The 23532-nt window shown below is 51.0% G+C and overlaps 1 protein-coding gene across 7 annotated transcripts in view; it reads right to left on the minus strand.

The window, feature by feature from the left end:
- Window positions 1-18124, minus strand: part of ZNF185 (zinc finger protein 185 with LIM domain) — a 44393-nt gene extending 26269 nt beyond the window's left edge. For 2 of the 7 annotated variants that reach the window (XM_084534972.1, XM_084534968.1), the window contains exons 1-5: window positions 17599-17888; window positions 4151-4227; window positions 2467-2605; window positions 1836-1895; window positions 294-332 (exon numbers count right to left, since the gene is read on the minus strand). In XM_084534972.1, coding sequence (XP_084391098.1) covers window positions 294-332; window positions 1836-1895; window positions 2467-2605; window positions 4151-4175 — 263 coding nt within the window. In that variant the 5' untranslated portion in view covers window positions 4176-4227; window positions 17599-17888. Of the gene's footprint in view, window positions 1-293; window positions 333-1835; window positions 1896-2466; window positions 2606-4150; window positions 4228-12057; window positions 12141-17598; window positions 17889-18098 lie in introns of those variants that run through there. The other 5 variants (XM_084534971.1, XM_084534973.1, XM_084534969.1 and 2 more) reach the window with 5 other exon arrangements.
- Between the last annotated feature and the right edge of the window lie 5408 nt (window positions 18125-23532).

The following is a 23532-nucleotide window of genomic DNA, read 5'->3' on the forward strand; positions in this document are numbered from 1 at the left end:
CCATCGACAGTGCTGTCCTGAAAACGAGGGTGGTGGAACATTTTTGCAGCATGATCATCTTCCCATGCGTGATCGCTGCATGGTACAAAGAGCAGATTTTCTGTTAACATCACCAAACCACCTGTGAACAAAACACCAGGGACTATCTCTTCATCAAGGAACACCCTGAGCATTACAGTGTTCCTAACTGGCAGAATAAACCAAGAGAACACAATATTTTTCATGTTTATTGCTCCTGATCTAGCTCTCCTTCCCCTCCAGCCTACGTGCTTCTTGCCACCCTGTATACCAACCTGATGAGGTAACCGGATTGAGGCTTGGAGACAGGAGGCCTGTGCAAAGAACAGACATCAGTGAATGAAGAAACATGTGGAAAAGCAACAGCAGCAGCACCAGTACTAAAGAGAAACGTCCACGTGGCTGTCAAGCCAAAAATCCAGCCAGATGGGCTTTGAGTGCACCAATGTGGCCGTGGGAGGATTCTTTAAAAACGAATTACCTTCAGAACAAGCTCTGTGAAAGAGTGTTGTACGAAAAATGAGTTTTAGAATTCGCCCATTAAAATTAGCCACGCTGACAGTTTTCTGGCTCAAAATGAAGTCCTGAGATTGATGTGGTAAGAGAGGGGAAATTAGGCATAGTACGGATTCTGGCAGTTTTGCCACAGGAAAACTTCAGCCTCGCACTAACTTCCCTGAGTGTCTGTCCTCAGAAGGGGAGTGCAGCAGAGCTCCCCTGGAGGTAAAGGCAAGGGATACAGCAGGTGGGGACCTGGCCCCTTGTGGCAGGGCAGGAGGAAACATCCCTGGAACTTGCTTCAAGCTGGCTTGAAGAAGTCTTCTTGAGGCCAAAGTGGGGACCAGGATGAGCCTCAAGGTCTGAACATGGCACAGACAGGCTCACTCCATCCCTACCCAGATGCCAACCCCTCTTTTCTTGCCTGTCCAGGTGCCCTTAGGATCCCAGGATAACACAGTGGCAAGGAAGCTCAGCAGGTCTCTGGTGTAACCCTCCTGCTCCAAGCAGGGTCAGGTTTACACTGCCCAACACCACATGCCCGAGGTGGCTGCCAGGCTCAGATTTATCCTGTTGCCTTCAGACACAAAAATGCAAACCCACTGCAGGCTTAGTTTAGCTTTGGAGCTCTCTGGATGGAGAAGCTGGAGTCTGATGAGTGCTGAACACAGCACCAAGCTCTTGGTTCTGCAGTGTCCTCAGAGCAGGCACCATCTCAGCCTCATTGCCTGGCAGTTCCCTGAGCACTGACCTTTGATTGCCACCTGCAGGCACAGCAAAAAGGAGAGGAAGCAGGAATCTGCTCACGGGAGAGGGCAACACTCTCCCAGCAATGGCACTGCAGTTGGCAAAGAGCTCTTATATATGAATAAGCCCCTTTCAACAGTTTTGCACTGTAGGATGGAGATCCTACCAGCTGCTAAGTTCCTGAAAAGCCCTCATGGTCTGTGCCTGAAGCAAAACCGACTCCAGTACAGAATGGCTTCTAGTCTGAGGAGCCTCTGGGCTTAGAGCATGCAGGTGTTGCACCAGTACAGGAGCTGATGTGCACCAGTAATCCTTGGGATCGTGTCCTCGAAAGCACCCATTCCTCTGCGCTAAAGACCCAGATCCATCTGGTCACACATCTCTCCACCATCCGTCTGGACTTTGCATAAGACACCGCACTGAACAGGCTCTAGATTTTTCCACAGGACCTATATTTTTCAACAGTTATGGGAGTGAGTGGATAGGATTAGGAAGGACCAGTGAAAGCATGCACTGACTCCATGGGATAACACAGAAAGAAAGCAAACAACAGGACGGGTCCCCCAGCTTACCTGTCACTCTGGGGAGCAGTAGGTGCTGAAGCTGGGGATCCCCCACCAGCCCGTGCAGACCTGAGTAAAGAGGAAACAATCACGTAATTAACTCCTGCAGTTGCTGATCTTCCTTATTGAACATGGCAGTGATGTTTTACAAGATTGCTGCTAAGAGAAAACTAGTTTGGGCTTGATTTTGTTTCTGACTATGACTAAAGAGACCCTGGTGCAGACCGTGGGCGTTCCTGGTGCAGGGGTGGCTCCATCCCACAGCCTGTGAGCCGCAGACCTGGCTGTTTTACACCACTCACAAACTCCCTCCCATCACGGTCTGCTTCTTTCTTTGTCACTCTGGAGATGGTGAAACACAGCCTGGCTTCAAGAAGACTTTGGAGGTCTCCTGAGACTTCAAATCTGTCTGTGCTGCTGGATTCACAGCTCCCACACCAAAGGCCATTTCATTTCTCAGTGTTTCTCCCCAGTCTGCATTTATCAAAATGAAACAGAAGGACTGCTTCCCTGGCATCACGGGAACCCTACAACAAGCTAGCATAATGTGTGCTTTTCCTATAGGCTGGAAAACAGAGTTCTCGAGTGAGGCTGATGAGGGAAAGGAAGAAGAGAAGCATTCCTCAGTGTCCACACTTACAGTGGGCTGCTCTTCTTTTCATCCTCAGAGTCCGAGTTCTGGTGGTGGATCCAGCTCTTGTCTCCCTTCAGGGTGGTGCGAACCTTCATCTGCTTAATGATCCTTCTACGGTCTTCATCCGTAGGTGTAATCACGCGTCCTAGGGGAGGCAGAGGGAAAGGAAGGAGGGAGAAGGGTTGTCGAGAAGATTTCAGTGTCAGCAGGTGAACAACTGGTAAATCTCTGACAGCAGGGAGCACAGGTCCCCCATCGGCCAGAGATGCAAACACTGAAGGAGTCTTTTGCTGTTTCTGATGAAAGATGGAAACGAGCTATCATCCTGACTTCAGGATCAATTTCCTCCAGCTCCCCTGATGTATCACCTCCTCTGCAGAGATCCATAGTTTTTTCACTCCTTTCTGGGGACTGTTTAACATTAATGAGTCATTTTCTTTCATGAAGACCAAAGACATTCAGTGGGTGGTCTAATCACATATTTACAAAGCAGTGCATTTCCTCTGGCATTTCCCATCAGATCAGCTCTAGCACAAGGCTTTTTTGGTTTGTGGGAGAGGATGATATGTCTGGAGCATGATGCTGAGCCAAAGGCTGGGGGATAAGCCATAAAATGCAAACACCCAGCTTTCTCTGGTGTCCTGTCAGAGCTGGGGGAGACACATCCTTTGAATATTTAAAAAAAAAAAATAGGAAAAAAACAATAACAAAGATATTTTAACTGGGAAATTCCCCAGTTAGTGTTTTCTTCTGAAGAAAATAGCTGTTTTTAAGATGAAGGCCAGATAAGGAAATCTCCTTTTCTGTGTATTTCTGTTTATCTTCCATCTTCTGCTATTTTGGAAATGGCTGCTAAGAGATGAAAACCTCAGGCCTGACCTCCTCAGAGGACATGGACCAACACAGCTCAGGGGTTTAGAGATACCAGGAAGTTATTGCAGCTTTACAGCTAACTTCTTATCAGCCAAGCCAAGGAAATCGCCTGTCTGCACCCTCTTAGCTGGTGGCAAACATGAAATAATCCAATTTAGCTACCAGGAAAGGAGGGTCACTAAGTCTCAGTATCTTGTGCTCAAGGTGGGTTGAAAGGCCGCCCAGAAATAGTTATCACTGAGCAGTCAACGGGCAGTAAATTGTTTAATCTTGACACAAGATGATGTGCTTCAAGACTAGGTTATGTAGCAGAGGTATGGTGGTGGATTTTTTTGGACAAACACATGCATCAGATTGCTGTTGAGGAAAACAGCCACACCGATGGAAAGAATGTCCTTCCTCAGGTGGAATTAGCAGCAGCAAAGACACTGATATACAGGGCTATATTTACATCGGGGTGCAGGCTGGGGGACCAGCAGTAACACTCTGCAAGAAGCAGAGCACCTGGAAAAGGAAGGGCTGCTTTTCTTGGCACTGGAACTTCACATAAAGTCTACCACTTTCTGGAAATGAACAAGGCACTTCCACTCTTCTCCAGGTTATCTGTGGATTTGGAAGCATCATTCCACATATTCATATCTAAAGGTCCTATGAGCATCTGTCCTATGAGTCCTATGGGCATGTTGCTGGGTCAAAACACAGCAACTGGTAGCCTTTGTGAGAGTTTTCAACACTTCTTTGATAGGATGACGTTAGGAGTGTGTTATTGATACAGCAGAGGACAGATCCCCACCAGCCTGATGGGGAAAGGAATTACCTTTGTTGACACCCAAGGACATCATGGTTCTCACAAGTGCCTTCCCCCGTCAGTTACTGTTTGAAGAAAACAGGTCCCTGGAATAAATGCAAAGGAGAAGAACAGATCAGTAGTTCTGTCAAAAAACAGCTTTTAAGCCATGCAGAAGAGGGAGTATCACAGCAACGCCACAGCCACAGAGCCCGAAGGGTGGGGAGATCATGGCACATATACCAGAGAGCTGCAATTTCTTCCCATGCCATGCACCTTCAGCATCAAGGATGGAAAAAATCCAGTGGGTGCATTCTCCATACTGGTAAATCTACAGATTGGCTGTGACAGATGCATCCTTCCAAGTCTGGAAGGAAAGCAGTAGGGGAGACCTCACCAAAGGTGCCCATATCCGCCCAGGTGGGACAGATCTTCTGGAGTCTCTATAATTCAGAGAAGCTGAGGCTGCTTGGGCGAGCCTTGGCATTTTCATCAAACAGGAGTAGAATATAAGGACACTTGACAAATTTCAGTTGACAGAGATGATCTGTGTTTCCCCAGGAAACAGAGCAGAGGGAATGCCTTGCTGTCTGCCTCTGAAGCGAGAGTTAGCTCTTCCTTCTGATGGCCACTGAGTCCCTCCTGGAGGTGACCACTGTAAAGCAGCGAGGAGAAACTGCTTGGAGATGCTCTGAAATAGCAACCTGGCAGAGCACTTGTTGCTCAGTACTGCAGTTGAATAAAAACTACCACAAAATAAAAATCAGGAAATATATTGGTTGTTTCAGATACTGCCAAACCAGTATATATATATATTTTTTTTTTAACTGGGAAAAAAAAACACACAAGGGAACAAAGGAAAACATAAATGTTTCTTTTTTCTTTTTTTTTTTTTCCCCACCCATCAAAGTTTTTGAGTTAAGCTGCACAAGCCCTTGTTTCAAAGAAGAAAGTCAAGGGCAACTTCCAACCTTCACACCCCTTTCCTCCGTTCTTTCCCTGCCAAAACTATCTGCTGAACCCGGATTCTTAAGCGACGATACCAACCCTTAAGAGAAATGCCCAACCCTATTCGGGAGCCTGCGAATCTAAAATTAGGTTGTTATGATCTGCCGGTGGGCTTGTCTCTGCAACGCTGCTGCAAAGCCCCACGCCCATGCGGAATGCCGAGCGCTGATCTCACAGCATTGCTTCTTGGCAAAGGCTCCTCCGCTGCCTTGTCTCAGCCAAGGATCTACCTCAGCTCCCTGCGCATCCACTCCTCAGCCGGTTTGCGCTCGGATCGGGAACAAGCCCTCTGCAATTACCCCTAGGCTCCCTCTCCCTTTCGCAAACACTCCCAAACATTAATTCAGCTTCCACTGTGAGCTGACAGCCCACCTCTTCTCTTATCCTGCCCAGATCCCCCTTCCCACGCAAATTTAGTTGTCCCTGCTATTTAAAGAGAAATGAAAACTGGAGTGCTGCCTTAGCTACCCACAAAGAGCCTCTCAATACTTGGGTATCTTTCCACTGAAGGTGGGAGGCACGGCTGTAGTCCATAGGAGCACAGCTGAAGGACCTGTAATCTGGCAAATCTGGATTAAAAAGAAGTCAGTATCTCGGACCTGCACGTAGAGAAGCCACGTGGAAAGTGGCTTCATTACCTACTGTAATGAACATGTGTCTGAGTGAGGTCCGGAGCACAGCTACCCTGCTGACCGCAGGTCAGAGGTGCTCCTACATCCCTGGTGCCCTCTTCCAGGTATTAAGTTTCTTCCTATTCCAGGACAAGATAAAGGCTGAAGGAGGTGGAGGATGAGAAGCAGTGGAAAAGAGCTATCCCAAGAGCTTGACGTGGCCCCAGTCTCCGATCTAGGCTACGTGTTGTGATACAATGGAGGTATTTGGAAGCTGGAAAGCCAGTACCCGTCTAGCAGCACAGCTGAGAGGTGATCAGCCCCCCAGCACAGGCCCACTAAACGAACAAGCAGAGGTTTAGGAGCAGGTAGGAAAGACTCTCGGGAGATGCAGAGTGAGGGCTGAAGCTCACGGAGGCGCAGCACTGAACTCTCCTCCCTGTCGTGTAACACCGCTCCGCTTGGGACCGGCCCTGCGAGGGGCATGGTCTCCGGTTGTTGCTTAAACAGAAGCTTTGCTTCTTACTCACGCAGCTCCCCTAACTTCACAAATACACCCAGAAAGGAAGGGAAGCCACGAAGGGTGGCACTCAGTGTGTGTGTGTAAATATATGTGCCAAGCCTTTTCCTCTGGTGCTGCGTTCCCTCTTCCCGGCTCACATCATCCTGGGAGGGACCGCAGCCAACGCCGCTGCACGCCACTGATATTTCTGGCTTGACAAACAGGCGTCGGAACATGTCGGTGGTGATCGCCCGGCTTAGCTTTGGGGGACTGGCAACTTTTTCTGCCAGCCTGCTTTTTCCACCGATGATTCACGCAATGGCAGCAGTAGCCCAGCTGTCCCAGCGGCTGGGACCGACCGGGAGCTCTGTACGGACTGAGGGACAAACTCGAGGATTTTAGAGCCTGGTTGTGTCCCTGTCCCACACCAAGGATTCTGCCCTCATCACAAACACCATAACGAAGCTGTCCAGAGTGATGCTTTCAGCAAAGCTTCTGTGACGGGTATAGAGGAGTGCAAAGATCCTTCTGCGAGAGCCGGAGTCGGTCCCCTGCTTCCTTTAATGCGCTTTTCTTTGGTTCGTGAAGGCTGCTAGGTGGATATTTTTCCCTGTCACCTGAAGATCAAGGCAACGCAGACTGAACAAGATCACCACAAGCTGAGAGGATGCAGAAAGAGAAGAGCAACTCGAGTACCCTATTTCTTGCCCATGTTTTTGAATCGCCTGCTGTAGGCGCCTGCTGGAGTTGGGACAGGGAGCTTCGTAAACCTTTGTGCTGATGCAATGCAGACCTCACATGTCTGCTCAGTGCCTGCTCAGTAACAAGAACATTAGAAGATAAATTACTGCGGGTTATGCCACGGATCCTGCAGTTAGAATAACTCAACATTCCCTACATGAGAAAGAAAAAGCTCATTTTCTTCTTTTAATGCTTGCTGGCACCCAGCAAATGAACCGATGCCTACAGATGCCGAGATAGTAGCTGTGCTGAAGGAACAGGAAAAAGAGAGAGATGTGGCCTGCTAACCCAAACCAAAAGAGACAGATCAGCAAACCAGTACCAGGAAAAGCATTTCTCAAAAGCGAGCTCATATCATTTCTCCTTGCTTTGATATTCCAGTGGCTGGTGGTTAGGACACGAAACGGGAGGCGCAGCTTCCCCAGCCGCACGAGGCGGCAGCGGGACCGCGTCCCAGCATCTGCTCCAGCCACAGGGCTCTGCAGAAAGGAGCACGGGATTTTTGGGGCCAGAGAAGATTAGCCAAGGGGTGCTGGACTCCAGGGGGCTGACACAAGACTCCTGGGAAAAAGCAGTTCTCACTGCTCCAAGAACTGCTTAGAAATGACACAGCTTCCCCTCGCTGGCAAAGTTCGAGTTTAGGTTTCAACCCATGCACTGTAGGACCTTGACACGCTTCAAAGCATTTTTGCCCTTTATATTCGAATTTGTAACTCTCAAAGACATCAGATCTGGATTTGGAGGGGTGTCTTCAACTGTTCCCAGTCACCCACCTTTATTCCCTTGGAAGGCAGTGACAAGCCAACGCGGAGCACTCCAGAAATCTCCCTTATCACCATGTCACCAAGGGACGTGGTTTTTCACAAATGTGCTTTTCTCTGCTATTGGAACCTCCGCCACAGACAGTGGCTAAGTTACAAGGGTAAAAACTATTTTTGTTGGCACAGCTTATTTGGGAATCGATTACAGCTTCAGCCCTGAGCTACAACAATTTCCTCTATTGCTATGGAAACAAATCTACTTGCCTGCTTCTGGCCCAGATTGCAGCTGATCCCAACAGCTCCGCTTCCCACCTGGAGCACAGGACTAGGACCTGCCACTCGACTGAAGCTTCAAGATCTGAGCTCAGCGGGTGCTTAGGATCCAAAAGCACCGCTCCACCTCGTGAGAGTCACCCAGAAGCTGGGTGCATGGCCTGTAAGTTTGGAAGGAAACAACAGAGATCGTCTTCTGGCAGCCCCGAGGGATACCTGCGGATCTCTGGAGCTGGCTGAGTCTAATTTACAGCTGTAGGCCACTGCAGCTGTCTTTTCAGGACAGCTTCTCCAAAAAGCCTCAGAGGAAACCCCTTCCTCTGGGGCACGCTGTCTCCTGCCCCCATTTTACCAACACACCTTGAACACTAGCCCAGCACCTGGCCCTGGTGGCAAAACGGGAGATAAAAGGGGAGAAAGCACTTCAGACTAGCCATGACCCAAAAAAGGATGTTAGAAATCACAGCAATACCATCCCTCGGTATTTTGGGCACCCTATGTCTATAGCACCCCATTGCTAAAAGCACTCTGCATGCACAGGAGCTTCCAGACCCGTGGCCCCACAGAGAAGCACAACAAGAACAGCTCGTGGCCTCTTTTCCTGACACACAAAGGTGACCTTCCCCTGAAACCCTCCGCTGGCCAACAAGCAGGGCTCAGATTTTGAGGCGCTGGATGAAGGACACACAGGTACAACTGGAGTTTGTCACCTTCCTCACAGCCACCAGCCCTGTTTTAGCCACCAGAGCAGCTCAGGAATAGATTCTTCCTCTTAGACATTCACTACAAACATGAAACGTGAGACAAAGACATCATAGCAACAAAAAATCCACATCCCTTTCATGATTTGTAGATGGGAGGTTTTCTTGCAGAAGTCCAGCGGGAGCCCTTCGGAGCCTCCCCTTTAGTGCCTGCACACCATCAGTGCAACAGGCCCTCGATCCTAATTGGCACCCTTGGGTGCCATCGCTATGCAAATGAGCAGTAATCGCTCTTCATTTCCCGATCCAAACAGTTACTGCGGGCTCCGTTAAGCGTTGCCTGGTTTGCTGCGAGGTGGCTGCACTTGGAGGGATGGATCCCTTAACGTGCATCCCCCGAACAACCTCGCAGAGCTGCCTGAGGCTTAATGTTTGCAAAACACCCTGGGATCCTCGAAATAAATATCCGAGTGGCTCGCAAAATGCCAGCTCTGAGAGGCGTTTCTCCTCCAAAAGCAGCTGCAGAAGAGTAAATGTTTTTGGAGAAAAAAAAAAAAATAGATTGGTAAATATGTGCACCAATCTCACCAGACTTTTTACCTTAAAACAAAACAAGGATGTAAGTGCTTCTGCTTGCAGAAGCGTAAGACTCTGTGGCAGCATCCCTGGTTTCACACAGCGGGTTCTCGGACCGACTACCCTTTGGCCTGTGATCTGAGAAAAACACTGTGAGCTGCTGAGCACCAGCTACTAGAGAGACGTCAAACAGGCAATAACAAAAACACAACAGACTGACCACGGTGCCTCGACCTGCCCATTGCAGTGACTCCTTCCTCAGCAGGGACAGCTGGGCACTGCTACGGGCAGCGCTTAAACAAGGGGACGTGCGTGCCAGGACCTACCTCTCAGTCCAGGGAAAATTTCGAGGTAGCACAAGGGAGAGAGCTCGAGTTCCTCCCGTCCCTTCTCACAGGCTTCTAAGCTGAAATGATTTAGGTTCCACCTGGTTTCAAAGACCTGGGGCTCACAGAGCAGCGTGTGCCACCCATGCGGAGCACACCTGGGTCCAAACTCAACCACCACCTACCTGATGTTTCTGCACACACAGCCCTGAATGGATGCTTCAGATGGTACAAAACCACCGAGACTTGTGTTCATCTGGAAAGCGTTAAGAACAGTATTTGGAGTGATTTGTTGTTTTTTTGTTTTTTGTTTTTTTTTTTTCCTCCAAAAATAAATATATTGCAGAAAAAAAATAAAATGGGTAAAAGCTGCTGATTTCACTGCACTTGACCTTAAAACAAAAGATGATGGGAGGGCTTTATTTGCAAAAGCACAAGACTCTGTGAGAAACCCCTTAGCTGGAAACAAAGCCAGCCAGAGGAGCCTTTAAGAGCTGTCGCAGTCAGCCCAAACCTCAGTGGTGCTGGACACGGGGGATATTAAACACCTTCCTTCATAACTGCCTTTAGGAACAAACCCCAGGCACAGTGATCTAATGCATCTCACCGCAAAAGACCCCTCATGGTCTGAGTCAAACCAGCTATTGAATTTTTGAAGAAATAGCTTTGAAAAAGCCCAGCTGGTTTAATGGGAGATAACCGAATCAAAGCGATTTGCTTTCCTGGGGCAGATGCCTACAGGAGTTTTCATTTTCCAGTCCTCAAAACCCTCAGGGTCCTGTGGACGACCTACAGGAACAAGCCTTTAATGAAAATAAGCATGGAAAGGCTACAGCCAGGATGCCTGGTCCTCCGGTGATAAAGGTGTATCCAGAGGAATTGCAACCTGCAGAGTGGAAAAAGCTGGGGAAAAAAAAAAAAAATAAAAAATCACAGGTTTGCTCTTTAAGGAAAAGAAGAGCCCTGAGCCATTCAGCAAGTGCCTGGCTGTTGTAAGAGGGGTTAACTCCTGACTGCCTTAGCACGAGGGAAAGAAAATCAAGTCCCCAGGTGCCATCCGAGTCTCTTTAATAAAGAGGATAAAAGAAGAGGCCTAGCACGCTGCTCAGCACCGCGTGCAGCCCGGAGAAAACACCTGCCTCTTTGTCGAGAGGCGCTGACGTGGCCGGCATCAGCAAGCAGAGCCAGCGGCTCTGCCAGGGAGGGAAACACCTCCCAAAATCTGCGGGGACATCGCCCGCCTCGGCTCCCGGAGCGGGTCCACGTCCTGCACAAAGGTGGCTTTTAGGGGCCTGGATCACACCCCGCTGCCAGCTCGTCCGGAGGGGTTATTCATCTCCTCCTCACCGTCATCTGCTTTATTTTTTCTTTAAACGTAGCAGTGGGATATCAGAGGAGTGGGAAATGAGCAGGTTGTGGGGCTTACTCACTGCCCAGGCATCACTGGGAACAGGCAAAAGATGGAGGGTTTTATTCACCAGTTGTTTCCAGAAGAGAAAAAGGCTGTTCAGGTTTGCCATGAGGACACAGCTTTCAGCAAGCAGAAAGATTCAGACTAGATCACGACAGCCAAAGAATTTAGTTTCACACCACACTGCTATACATATTTCAAGCAAGGTTAAAGTAAAAAATGCACAAACAGCTATGTTGTTTCAAAACAAAGTGAAAAGGTTTCATTACCTTTAAATTCGCCTTTTGTTTCAGATTTTACCTTTTTTTTTTTTCCCTTGGGAACAAGAACTTAGTGAAGCTTGCACACGTTTTTGAAAGGGTTCAGTGTTGTGAATTTTGGAAAAAAAATAAAAAGAAACGCGCAGCTCTACCCAGAGCTGTATCAGGTTTGTCACTGCCAGCCCCAGCCTCCTGAAAGTACTCCAAACATCTCTTTTACCCCAACCCCAGCCAGAAAAACAATGTGACAGCCCCTGAGATTCATTTCCTCCTGTTCAAATCCCCCAGGTGCCCACAGCCCGAGCTTTGAATTCAGGTTATGCCTTTCCAGGGGATCCTAAGGACATACCTGACTCCACGCAGCTGGCCTCTGCTCTACCCCTCCGACAGATGCATCTCGCTGCCTCCTTCTGCTCTTGAGCAAGAGGAGAGGCTTTATCCTGTCCCAGGAGCTTCGTTTCCCTCCCAGGTGCTTGCTGGAAGCAGCACATCAGGGCAGGGTTGTGCAGAAATACTCCACAGTGGCCTGCCTGTACCTTCCTTAGTCCCTGTGGTGATACCCTACACCGAGAGCAGGGCTGGGACCTTTTCAAGGACCTTTTTGCTCTTGAAAACTTTCCACCTCGCTCCTGGCTCTCACCCCATGCCCACAGCCAGCGCGCTGCTCAGCCCTGCAACCACCTCCTCATCTCTTATCTCCCTGGCTCCCAAACCTGTCATTCTCTCCTGCTGGATCTATCATTGACTCGGACAAGCTGGCACCTTACCGAGGCTCTTCGTGGGATGGGAGGTTTCCAGCACGGGGTATAACAGCAGAGGAAACTGATGCCGTGGTCCTACAGGGGGGAGAGGCGAGGCGCTGGCCCCTCGCCGCTGCGCAGAGCAATTTTTAAATTCTTCTCTCCCCAGGTTCTCGTGAGCCCTTCATGAGTCAGAACCTCACCACCTTCCAGGCAATTAAACCCAAATTGCCTCTCCCCTCTCCGTGATAGCAGGTCTCAGGTATGCAGTGCAGGTGGAGCTGTGCTGGGGGAGGCGAGGCCGATCACCTGCGCGATAACCGGAGCGCCTCTGCTGCTGAGCTGGGTTTCCCTCTCCACCAGCTGCACGGGGCTGATGCCAGCAGGAGCAGGGATGAGTTTGGCTTGGTTCCGACAGCTGACGATCTCCTGACTTCTGCAGAGCACTCGACAAAGCTCAGAGGGGTCTCCAGGCCTCCCCCTCCTCCTGCTTCTCTCTCCAACTCCTCCCTACGAGCAGCATTAGGATGCAGGAAACTGGCTGGCCATCCTGGGTGATAGGAACACATGACAGCTACAGGCTGGATACAATTCCCAATATATGAAATCTGGGATTTACAGCACATCTTAGGCTCAGGTTGTTAGTAGGATTTGGCCAACGCAAGTCCTTTCGTGCTGGGTGATCGCAGCTGGTGCTCATCTTTCAGACACTGAACCCTGGGATGTCCCACACAGCAGGTGACCCATAAAAATGGGAGTTAGGATGACAAATTCCTGCTGAAAAACCCTCCAACGTGAACACCCCGGCACAAGAAATAAATGTTCGACCAAAGCCCCGTTAGTACACCGCACCCTGAGACCGCATGCTTCAAATGGAGCTGCTAGCTAAATCCGTCCCAATCGAGCCCTGATTTTCAAAGGCACGGAGCACCAGCAAGACCCCGTGGTCCTGAAAATCAGGGGCAGGTTACGTCCACCTCCAGGAAACCACAAGGTACACGAGCAGCTTTGCTACGGAGCTGGACGGGGACAGCCTTTGTCACGGAGTCACTGCAGGCAGGAAAGGCACGGTGCCCGCCGGCACGCTGAAGACGCTACCTCTGAAGCTCCTCGTCATGTGAATGAAAGCAATTAGAAGCTACTTAATAAGGGAAGGGGAGCTGAAACCTTGTTTAGATTTTAATCTTCGGGGTGTGCCTGTCTGCGGGCAGCCAGCCAGCTCTGCTCACCCTCTGCACGCTCCCAGGTGCTGGAGTGGTCCCTGCCTCGGGTACCTCAACGTGCTCGGAGTTTTTAAGGCAGCTGCAAGGTCAGACAAAGCCTCTTCCTCTCAGCAGCATTTCGGGGAGCAGCCCCTGATGAAAATCCCCCCTTTGCAGGCAAAACAAGCTGCAAAGCTTGGTCTGGCTGCCAGGGCCACAAGGGTGGGCACCCTCAGCAGCAGTCCCAGCCGAGCAGCCAAGAGATGGCTCCAGCACGGCCTCCTCTTACCCCGAGCAGGGAGCAATCCCTGCAGATCACAGCCTGGCCGTGCCCTTGTCCATCCCCAGGGCCACAGAGGCTGCAGCTGGCCCTGGGCAGCAGCGTGAGGAGGAACACGATCGATCTCTGCCCGCTTGTGCAGCACCTTTTGCTTCTAAATCCTCCAAGTGCCAGAAATCAGCAGCCCCTCGCTTAATTGGGCATGATTCTGCTTTCTGTGTAAGCCACTTAAAAAAGATGTAATTATACCCCAGGAGATGAAACACGAGCTATTCTTTAAAAGCTGACTGCAGCTCTTATTACCTGCAAACACACAGAAGGAAAACTCGCCAGCCATCCCCCTTTTTGATGGCTCAACTGCAACTTTAAAATGTTAATCACCATTTTTCAGCCTGCTTTTGTCAGGAGTTTGTAGGCCACTTGCAGTAATAGCCCCTTTGCACCTAATAGCCACCTTGCCCTCTGTTTGTCTCGGCGATGAGCTGGATCCAGCACTGGCCCTAGTTCTGAGGACTAAATGAACGCCCTGGGAAAGGAAGCAGCGCTGCTTTGATCCCGTAAACACAGCTTTCCTGGAGAGTGCCACGGGGTGCCTTTACGCTCCTCAACTGTCCGTGCAGCCCCGGCCAGGCACCGAGGTCACATTACAGCACTTGCTCCGCTTCCCCAGTGGCAGGAGGGGACCTCCCTTGGATGTCGGGGCACCAGGCCCTGCAGGAGCTGCACGCTGAGGAGCCACGAGCCATAAATCCTGTGCTGCTCGTGCCTTCTGGGCAGGGACCCTGTGGCTGAGCCCCGCAGCTGTTAATGGACAACAAACCGTCTAAAGCAGGGTTCCTCTCCTTCAGCCCAAAGCATCATCTGCAAAAACAGCCCTGGCCTGGTGCCTTCTGAGCGATCTCTCGCACGCTCCTCCCAGGTGGAAGCACAAAACTCATTGCACCACTGAGCTTGTGTACCCCTGGGGGACCTCACCGGTGACCCGAATGCTGCAAACTGGGCTGAGGTCAGTCAGGAGGAAGAGTCTCGTGGTTTAATGAGAGTTAATGCATATTCTGACCTTCACGGTCCTCAAATTAAAAGGTATTTACAACTGGCAAAAAGGCTTGAATTAGAACTTCTTAAAAACTTCCTAAACTCCGCCAACTGTTGATTTTGTTATCTAGACCTAAATCGGGGCCCCAGTCCCTACTCTCCAGCCCCTATGGGACAAGGCAGGACCTCGAATTTTGCTCCAAAGCCCACCTTTTCCAACCCCAGAGGAAGGAAAGCCAAGGAGAGAAAGCTTCTCCGCACAGGTCACACACAAGCACAAGGCTCCCTGCCCCAAAAAAGCAGCATCCAGGTTTCGGGATTGCTAATCCAGGTCTGCGCGCTGTCAGGCTGCCCTGCAGTGATCTGGATTAGGCGTGGGCACAGCCTCGCATTTCTCTTGCATTAGCCAGAGAGCACAATGCAAACCTTGTGCCAGTGTTATGCTTTTCTGTCAGCTGTTACCTGATCTGCTCCGAAGTCAGAGCAGCCTGGACAGACCGTGCCTGATCTGGCATAAAACCTGCCAGCGCAAAGTTAACCCCTTAAGCTCATTTGAGCAAGTTGGAACCAGCAAAGGAAGTTTATGCTGGGTTAGCACCGTGAAATTTTTGAGCCAGCGTTGCTGTGATGGGATTTATTTCACCTTTGTACTCCGGCTTGAATGACACCCCGTGCCTGGGAAGGATGGGCGGCTTCCGCCCCGCTGCCTGTGCTTGTGGAAGCGAGTGACAGCAGGAATTACACTCGGGGCTTCGGGATGTAAACTCCCAGCCTGCAATTTAGGATCCCGTCCCACCTCGTCCACGCAGCGGGAGGCTGCCAGCCTGCCTCTGAAGGACCAGGCCACCAGCCTGAATATGCTCCAGGCCTTGGACTGAGCCCCTGGGGCAGATCTAACACCTCACATCATGATACGGGCCCTGCGTTGCGAGAAACTGGGTGGCTGGAGGCTTTCAAACAGGCATAAAGTCATGCATAGCTGCCTCAGAACAGAAAGACTCGTAGTGCTAAACCCAAGGTGATATTTAAGAGGCTGCAGCTCTTTCTTCTCCAGGCTAACCAAGCCCGGCTCTCCCAACCTTTCCTCACAGGAGAGGTGCTCCCGGACAGCCACGCCGCTGCAGGCGACACCTTGTGCCTCTGCTGCTGTTCTCCTGCCATGCTGGTCAAATAATTCACCTGCATCAGTCATTAACTGCCTGCCCTCCTTTCTCAGGGCAGCCAACACGACCCTGAATCCACGTCGCAGGAACAAGAAGCACCTGTGGCTGCAGCCGGGCCTGCTGCCTGTGCGGGATTGCTGTGAAGAGCCTCAGCCCAGCACCACAGCTCCTCAGATTCCCAACACCAGTACCTGGGGACAGCAAACGCCTCTCCTTCCTCAGGCGTGGAGGAAAGTGAGATGAAGACCGGTGGCTGCTGTGGGGAAGCCTGCACAGAACTCCAACGGGAGCACTGGACACGTTTCAGCCGTGTCTGACAGCTGCTGTAAAGCTACACCCTTTTTTTTTTTTTTTTTTTTTTTTTAAATTCTCTTGCAACCACATACCCCACGATGCAAAATTTCAGATGAAGCTGGCAAAGACACGAGCTATTAAATCAGGAAAGCGTGGTACAAGCTTCCTTAGAGCAGCACACAACCCTGCCTGTCCCCAGAGACCTCCCCGGGGCCCCGCTGTGCTGGGAGCTGCACAGCCCCACACAGCACGACCACCCCCAGCACAGCAGCTCGCTGCTGCTGCTGCCCAAAATTACCGAATCATTTTTCACTGCACTGGGTACGCAGTTTCATTACTCTAATTACAAGGCATTAATTCCTAATTGCTCAACTAATTTTTGTATTTGAAAAGGAAGAGGGATGTAAAGGATGTTTACCGCACCCACATGCCATTGACCTTATGCCTTGATGTCTAAAGATGAAAGCAGGAAGGAAGGAAAAGTTTTGGGGCTTTCAAAGGCAGAGCTTCGCGTTTGTATGACGGACCCATAAACGGAGCAGGACATCAAATCCTATTGAAGCTTCATGGCATCTCAGAGATGCTACAAAGTTTTGCCACAAAAAAAAACATTTTTAGAAAAGAAAATTAAAGATCCATCATTTGTGAAGACTGGGACTTACAGATAAATAATGCCAGGGAACAAATTCAATGTTTAGTCTTTGGCTGAATAAGCACAGGGTCCTGATGGATGTGACAGGGGAGGACATCCCTGCTCCATAGCCCGTGGTGAGCAGCCTGGCTCCTGTCTGGCCACGGGCAGCTCGTTCTCCTGGCTGGGTTTGTCTTGGAGCAGCAGCGGGGCAGGGATGGGGGGAATGGAGATGTTCACCAAGCTTTGAGGTGGGAGCAGCAAGGACTGAGGGAGGGGCTGGTCTCCTCCGCATGAGCTCTACCACTCCCATCCCTTCCTTTCCAGGGTGCTGATTTCAATCTCAGGGAGAACCAAAACAAGGCAGAGGAGCACAGAGAGAAGAATCTCCATTACGTGCTGGTTTTGGGGAAGGGGGTTTGGGGTGGTGGCACGCAGAGCAGCTGACCCCAAGCCTCTCGGGAGGCTGCCTGAAGTCACAGGCTCAAACTGCGCCAGTTCTGCAGAGCTGCTCGCTCGTGTCCACGCACAGACTCATCCCTGCTGCCATACCCACTGCTATCCCTCCGAAATTAAGCAGGTGACAGATTTCAGAAAGACAGGGACGGGCAAGGAGGGAACTCAGCAGTCAGACGAACAAGAGCAGCAAAACCTGATGGCCAAACATCCCCTTCTGCCTTATTTACGTGCTGGCACTACTGCCAGCCTCGTAGCGTCCAAGCACCATTTCAGACCCACACTTTGCTCCCACACGGTGGAGAAGAGAGCTTCATCTCCCTCTTTACAGCAGAAGGCAGCAGTTCAAGCCTCCCTCGTCCCCACCAGCTCCCTGTGTCAGCAGGTTAGGAGGGGACAGCCCTCCTCCTCCTCTCCAGCAGAGCCAGCAGGTGAAGTGCAGGTGGCAGCAGCACCCCAGCTGCCCCCTTCGAGGCTCAGAGGAGCAGTCTCCCTGTCCAGCCCTACCTGCAAAGAAGCTCCTCAGCTGCAGCTTTCCCCCAGAAGACAGACGTGGAGCAGCCTGCAAGCGGTCTCCCAGCACCTCGCCCCTCAAGGGCTCGCAGCGGGGATCTCCGATCCTCCCTGGCAGCGAGGTGGCTGTGGGCGAGGCAGGGCCCTTACCTGCCGGCTGGATGGAGAGGGCTGGCTCCGGGAAGCCAAGCCTTGTTTTGAGGAGGAGACTTGGGTGTGTTTCGCCCTTCGGGGGAATCAAACAGGTTTCTCCATTCAGGCTGCACGGTCTCTCCCCTCCCCGCCAGCTCTCCTCTGCATTCCTCGCATTCTCCGGCCCTGCTGCTGTGGTGGGACAGCGGGGAGCAGCCCCCTGCTCTCACCCACCGAATTTCTTCCTTCCCAGGCCAGGCATCACCAGAGCTGCCCAGGGAGAGGCTCTCCCCGCAGCAAGGGAGAGTGGGCACCCTGCTGCAAGCCCCTGCCTCTGGGAGAGCTGCTTCCAGCAGTGGTACCTGGGGGAGCATCAGGGGCTGGCGCTGTAATTAGCGCTCAGAGATCCTCTCCTTGTAACTAATTAAATGAGGTACACAGGTGTGATTATCACCCTTCACAGCAGAGGAAGTCGTCAGCTACTATCACCTTCCTCAATTTATTTTCCCTTCTAATTAATTGCTGCAGTTGCCACAAGATCCCCGAGGCCCAGCTCCACCAGCCCGCCTCTTGGACGCAGCGGGGCCCTTGGACACGCTTTTTGCCACCCCTGAAGACTTGGGGTTAGAGGCAGGAGTTTTGAGCACCTTGCAGAAGTCAGGCCTTCAGCCCAGGACCGCCACAGGCTGACAAGAAGGTGCTGAAGCCCCAGCCCTGCATCTATCAGGACCTCCCCCTGCAGCTGCAGCCTGATGAGAAGTAACGAGGAGCCTGGAGTAGACGGGCCCCCAGACATCTCCTGACTTCCCATTTTTTTTGGATCTGCTTTGTGTTGGATCTGCTGCACGACGGTGGGCAAACCACCAGCAGGCTGGGCTGGGCCGGGCTCTACCCGGGCAAATAACCCATCCCTGGCTCGCAGAAGCAGCGCGAAGATAACGCCTGGAAAGCCCTGATGTCAACGTTGCGATTCCAAGCCCAGATCTTCCTCTCTGATCTACTCGTGCTGCAACACCTGCAGTGGCGCAGGCTCAGCTGAGCTTTCTTCCCCAGAGGCTGCCGCTGATCCCAGTTGAGATAGGCCCAGGAGAGGAGATGTGGGGCTCACAGAGCCTCGCCCTGAGCCCAGGGTATGCACAGAGCAGCGTCCAACGCAGGAAACAGCCTGCTTCAGAGGCAGCCCAGTCCCTGCCCCTGTAAAGCATCCTTCAGGGCTCCAGCTGACAGCGTAGCTTTATTTTCAGTAACCCCTGAGTCATCCCATCATTTGCTGAAGGTTTCGTTCGAGTTATTTCCTGAAATAATAGTGACTAACAGCCTGGGCAGCCTGTCGGGTACAGCAGGTCCTCTGCCAGGTGAGCAGAAGGGGCACCCCAGGGGCTGAGGACTCTGATTCTTTTTCTGGTACAAACACACAGTTCTGCAGTAAACATTCAAAAAAAAATAGCATCAATTACGAGCACTTCAATATTAAACACCAAAAAAAAAAATGGCCAAGGAGGTTCCGAAAGAATATACACAAGTTTTACTGGCTGCAGACAACCAGTTTGTTGGACTGGCACAAACACAGGGCAAAACATTAGTCGTGATGATGTCTGTCAGCACCACTCTCTGCCTTAGAGGAAACAGAGCAAGGAATTGCTTTTCTAATTACCTAAGAAGAGATAGGCGCAGCGATAAGTCACGTTTTGTTATTAGCTTAAAAATGCTGCTCCAAACACCGGTACAAAGCTTATAAAGACAGGTCTTAAACTCAGGGGCGTGGTGGCAGTAGAGAAGAGCAGAGAATGTGCTCCCCAGCTGGCACCTCCATCACATGGATGCTCAAGTTGGTAGTGAAAAACACGCTGCACAGTGTGCAGCCATGTGAGACGTGGAGAAATGCCAAGCAAGACGCTTCTTTCCCTGCCACAACATGAACCACCACCACTCTAGCCCCATCACTATCAATTTTTTGAAGGCTCCCAAGCTTCACTCTCTGTGTTCCAACCCCTGGCGTCACCCAAAGCCCCAGGAATTTGGTACTGACCTCACGCAGCCTTCCTCCCCTTTCCTCCCCTTTGGGAGTCAGCCCCTTGCTGCTCCAGCCTGAACCAGCACCTGCTGGCACATCGGTCCCACGCTGGGTTCTCCAGGCTGGGCTGACCCTGCGGCAGCTGCTCCTGAGCGAAGGGAAAAAGGGAGACGTTTTATTTTACTTCATTTAGGTCATGTTCACAGCACAAAACCACGGCTATGTCATCTCAGCTGCAGGCTTGCAAAACTGTGGGATGCAGAGCAGCACATGAGTGAAGGGGAGCATTTTCCTACTCGCTGCTACACATCACACTGGCCACATGCAGCCTCTTGGGGGTAAGGCAAGAGGAGGTTTAAGGCTTGTCTATGAAAGCCACAGAACTATAATGCTGCTACAACTGCCCCTTACATAAAATGGCTCGGGTTGGAAGGGACCTTAAAGCTCATCCAGTTCCAACCCCCTGCCATGGGTCACCCACCAGGGCCTCCTCCAACCTGGCCTTGAGTATTTCCAGGGATGGGGCACCCTCAGCTTCTCTGGGCAACCTGTTCCAGTGCCTCAGCACCCTCAGGGTAAAGAATTTCCCCCTGACCTCTAAATCTCCCCTAATTTAAAACCTTTTCCCCTTGCCCTATCTGCCTCAGCAAAGAGTCACTCTCTGCCTTTTATTATCAGACCCCTTTTGAAGCCATTGAAAGGTCACAAGAAGGTCTCCCTGGAGCCTTCTCCTCCTCAGGCTGAACATCCCCAGCTCTCTCAGCCTTTCTTTGTAGGAGAGCTGCTCCAGCCCCTTGTCCTTGTGAACCTCCGCTACCTGAGACTTCCACAGAGAAAACCAGGAACAACAAGGACAGGATTTGACCACGTCCCACAGCATCACCCAGGAGGAGCAGTCAAGCCCCAGCCAACCATGGCAACCGGGCAGCCCAGGGACTGCAGCTCCCCATCAGGGTAGCAGGGATTCCACTGTGGCAACACACCGGCTCTTCAGCTGGCGCTTGCACAAAAGGTCCTGGTTTATTATGGCAATTAAACCTGTGACCCCTCCAGCAGTGCCAGGGCTCTCAGTTTTGAAGCTGCAAAGCTCCTCCAGGGGAGTTGCTTTCATCTGCACTGGTGTAGTTGCAAGGGGGAATCAGGCTCGTGCATTTTGGAGATGCGAGGTTTGCACAGGTGGACCACCAAGGGCAGCACCGTGACCCCAAAACACAAAGCAGCCCCAGCACCGTTTAGTACATGGCTGCCAACCACCACTTTCTGTAGAAAGGGTAAAGCAGGGAAACTTTTCTAGCCATGGCTGCTCCTAGAGAGGAGCAGAGAAGCAGATGCTCCAGGCACAGCGTGACCGTGACAGGCTTCCCAGTTAACAGCCCAGAGAAAGAAACAGGGAGCACGTTGTATGTTTTAAGACGTCAGAAGGGAGGGAAGTCTCATCAGCTGTTGTCTTCCAAGACCAGCAAACCATGGAAAGGGACTTTCTGCGTTTCTCACCTGGACTAGGACAATGCTGGTGGGCCAGAGACACTGGATACCACTGGAAGTGTAGTGTAAATGTAGGTATGTTGCCATACAAACACGCTAACATAAACCACAGCTTTGTCTTTTATTCCCCAGTAAGGAGAATGGTGTAGGAACACTTTTTTTTTTTTCCCTATAGCCAAGGGTTTTCATACTCAGACCAAAATAACTGTGGCCAGCCATGCAGACAGCTTACCTCGAACTGAAGATTTCCAGGGCTGTGGTGTGAGCCCAGTCCACACCAATCCCATACTGCAAACAAAAGCACATCTACGGCGTGCAGCAGCTTGAACAGGTAGGGGCAATCAGTCCCAAACAAATCGTTGTGGTTTTATCCCAATTAAGCTTTTAGATAAACCACTCTTTCCAAAGTATAGGTGGATGTCGCTCACACCAGCAGGCACAGAAACCCTGATGGGTGTTTTTCTTCTTCATAATTACAGGCACATATTCAGCTTTTAATGACACGGCGTTTCAAAATCACAGCAGTGGCCAGAGGCAGAAGGTTTTTTGCCAGCAAGTGGCAGGTCTGTGTGACATCTAGAAGGGCAGCACGCCACGGGGCCGCTCAAACGCAGCACTACCAGGTTGCTCCAGACCAGAAGCTGAAAGGCTGTCCAGTAAATCTGTAGGGAAAGTTGATTTGCTTCACTTCAGGCACTGAACCGAGACAATCACATCAGGAGCCTCATTTCTGTAGCTTCTAGAGGCTTTGGCACAAAGACTCCAGAATGAATGAATTCCTACCTGTGGTTCCTAACATAAATACGCAGCGTGTGTATGTGCGTGGCTGCATGTAAGGGGAGAGAAAGGAGGCTGCTTTTACTCCCTTCACTCACTGATACACACAGCAACAACCACAATTCGGATGCTGCTTTGAAGCCAGCAAAATTGTAACTCTCACCACTGCAAGAAGTATCAGCTTTTCCAAGCTGGCAGTTACAGGCTGAACACCAACAAATTCAGGACACCTCAGGACAAGGCCACCAAGCTCAATCCAGCCAGCAAGGCCAGCCTCATCTGGAAGGGGCAGAGTTAGCCTGCATGCCTCTGAAGCAAACCCTGCCTGTGCTGCTGTCAACAAAATAAAGTCCCTTATCTTCATCAGCAGAGGAACAGAATCCAGGAGCAGCTTTTTTCCTCTGTACGGAGTTAAAACCAAGAGGGTGTGCTGTGGAAACACCCCGACACGGCTGCAGATCTGGACTCCCTTCTCGGGCCACAAGCCAAAGGTGGGACACAAGTCACAGGAGGGACTTTCTGCCCCTCAGTTCCAATAACAACCTTCTCCAGGGGTGCACCCACTCCTGCAGCAGCAGAGGAAGCAGGAAGCAGCAGGTTGGAAGAGCCCTTTTCCATCTCTACTTCAGAAACATTGTTTTTCTGTCAGTAAATTTCGGCCTGAAGTGTCTGATTTTACCAGGAAACGGATTCTCCCTGCATCTTGTTCATTCTCATCAGGATGTTCCACGGTTAGTACTGGTTAATGCTCGTTTCACTGCTGTTTGTCTGTCTCCCCTATTTAGCGCACCACAAAGCAGATCATTTGGGATCAGTGAGACATAAAAATTACATCACACAAGGAAGCTGCAGCCACAGAAACCACTCACAGATTAGAGGGAACGCTTAACAGAAAAAGATTTAAAGAACTCTGACAATTTAGGTAAAAAAAAATAAAAGAAAAGAAAAACAGAGGTGACTTGACTATGGCATGAGAGACCTTTTCATGGAGAGAAAGTGACAAGCACGAAGGCTGCTTCCATCCAGGACATAAAAACAGGAAAACTGAGGATCAAGCTGCAAACTAGATACTGAGCTTTTCGCGTTCAGAGATGGGTTGTTTGTTTTTGGAGGAGCAATGGGAATTTTGCTGCTACTTCTCTGAAACATCAACAGAAGGCTCATCCATTTCTCGAAGCCCAGAAGCTGCCCCAGAGGGGCTAGCAGAGCCACACAGAAGTCAGCGCTGGAAAGCCCACAGCTGGCAACGTGAAGGTCAGGCTGGGCTGCCTACGAGCTGCAGTCATGCCTGTAGGATGGCCGTACCGTGCTCTCTTCTAGGGAGGGTAAATCAGCCTGCTCTGAGCTCCCTGCTGCCAGGGGCGTGCTGCTGCCACTTCCAGAGACAGCCAACCTAAAAGCAGTTTGCGTAACCCTGCAGTACGTTCCTTCCCAGAGGTGCAGCGTGCATACCTTTAGAAACAGCGACGTCTACAAGGCAGGAACCTGCTCACCTTTCGAAACCCAGCCAGCCATTTTAT

Source organism: Aythya ferina, assembly GCF_964211825.1.
Source record: "Aythya ferina genome assembly, chromosome: 13".
Lineage (NCBI taxonomy): Eukaryota > Metazoa > Chordata > Aves > Anseriformes > Anatidae > Aythya > Aythya ferina.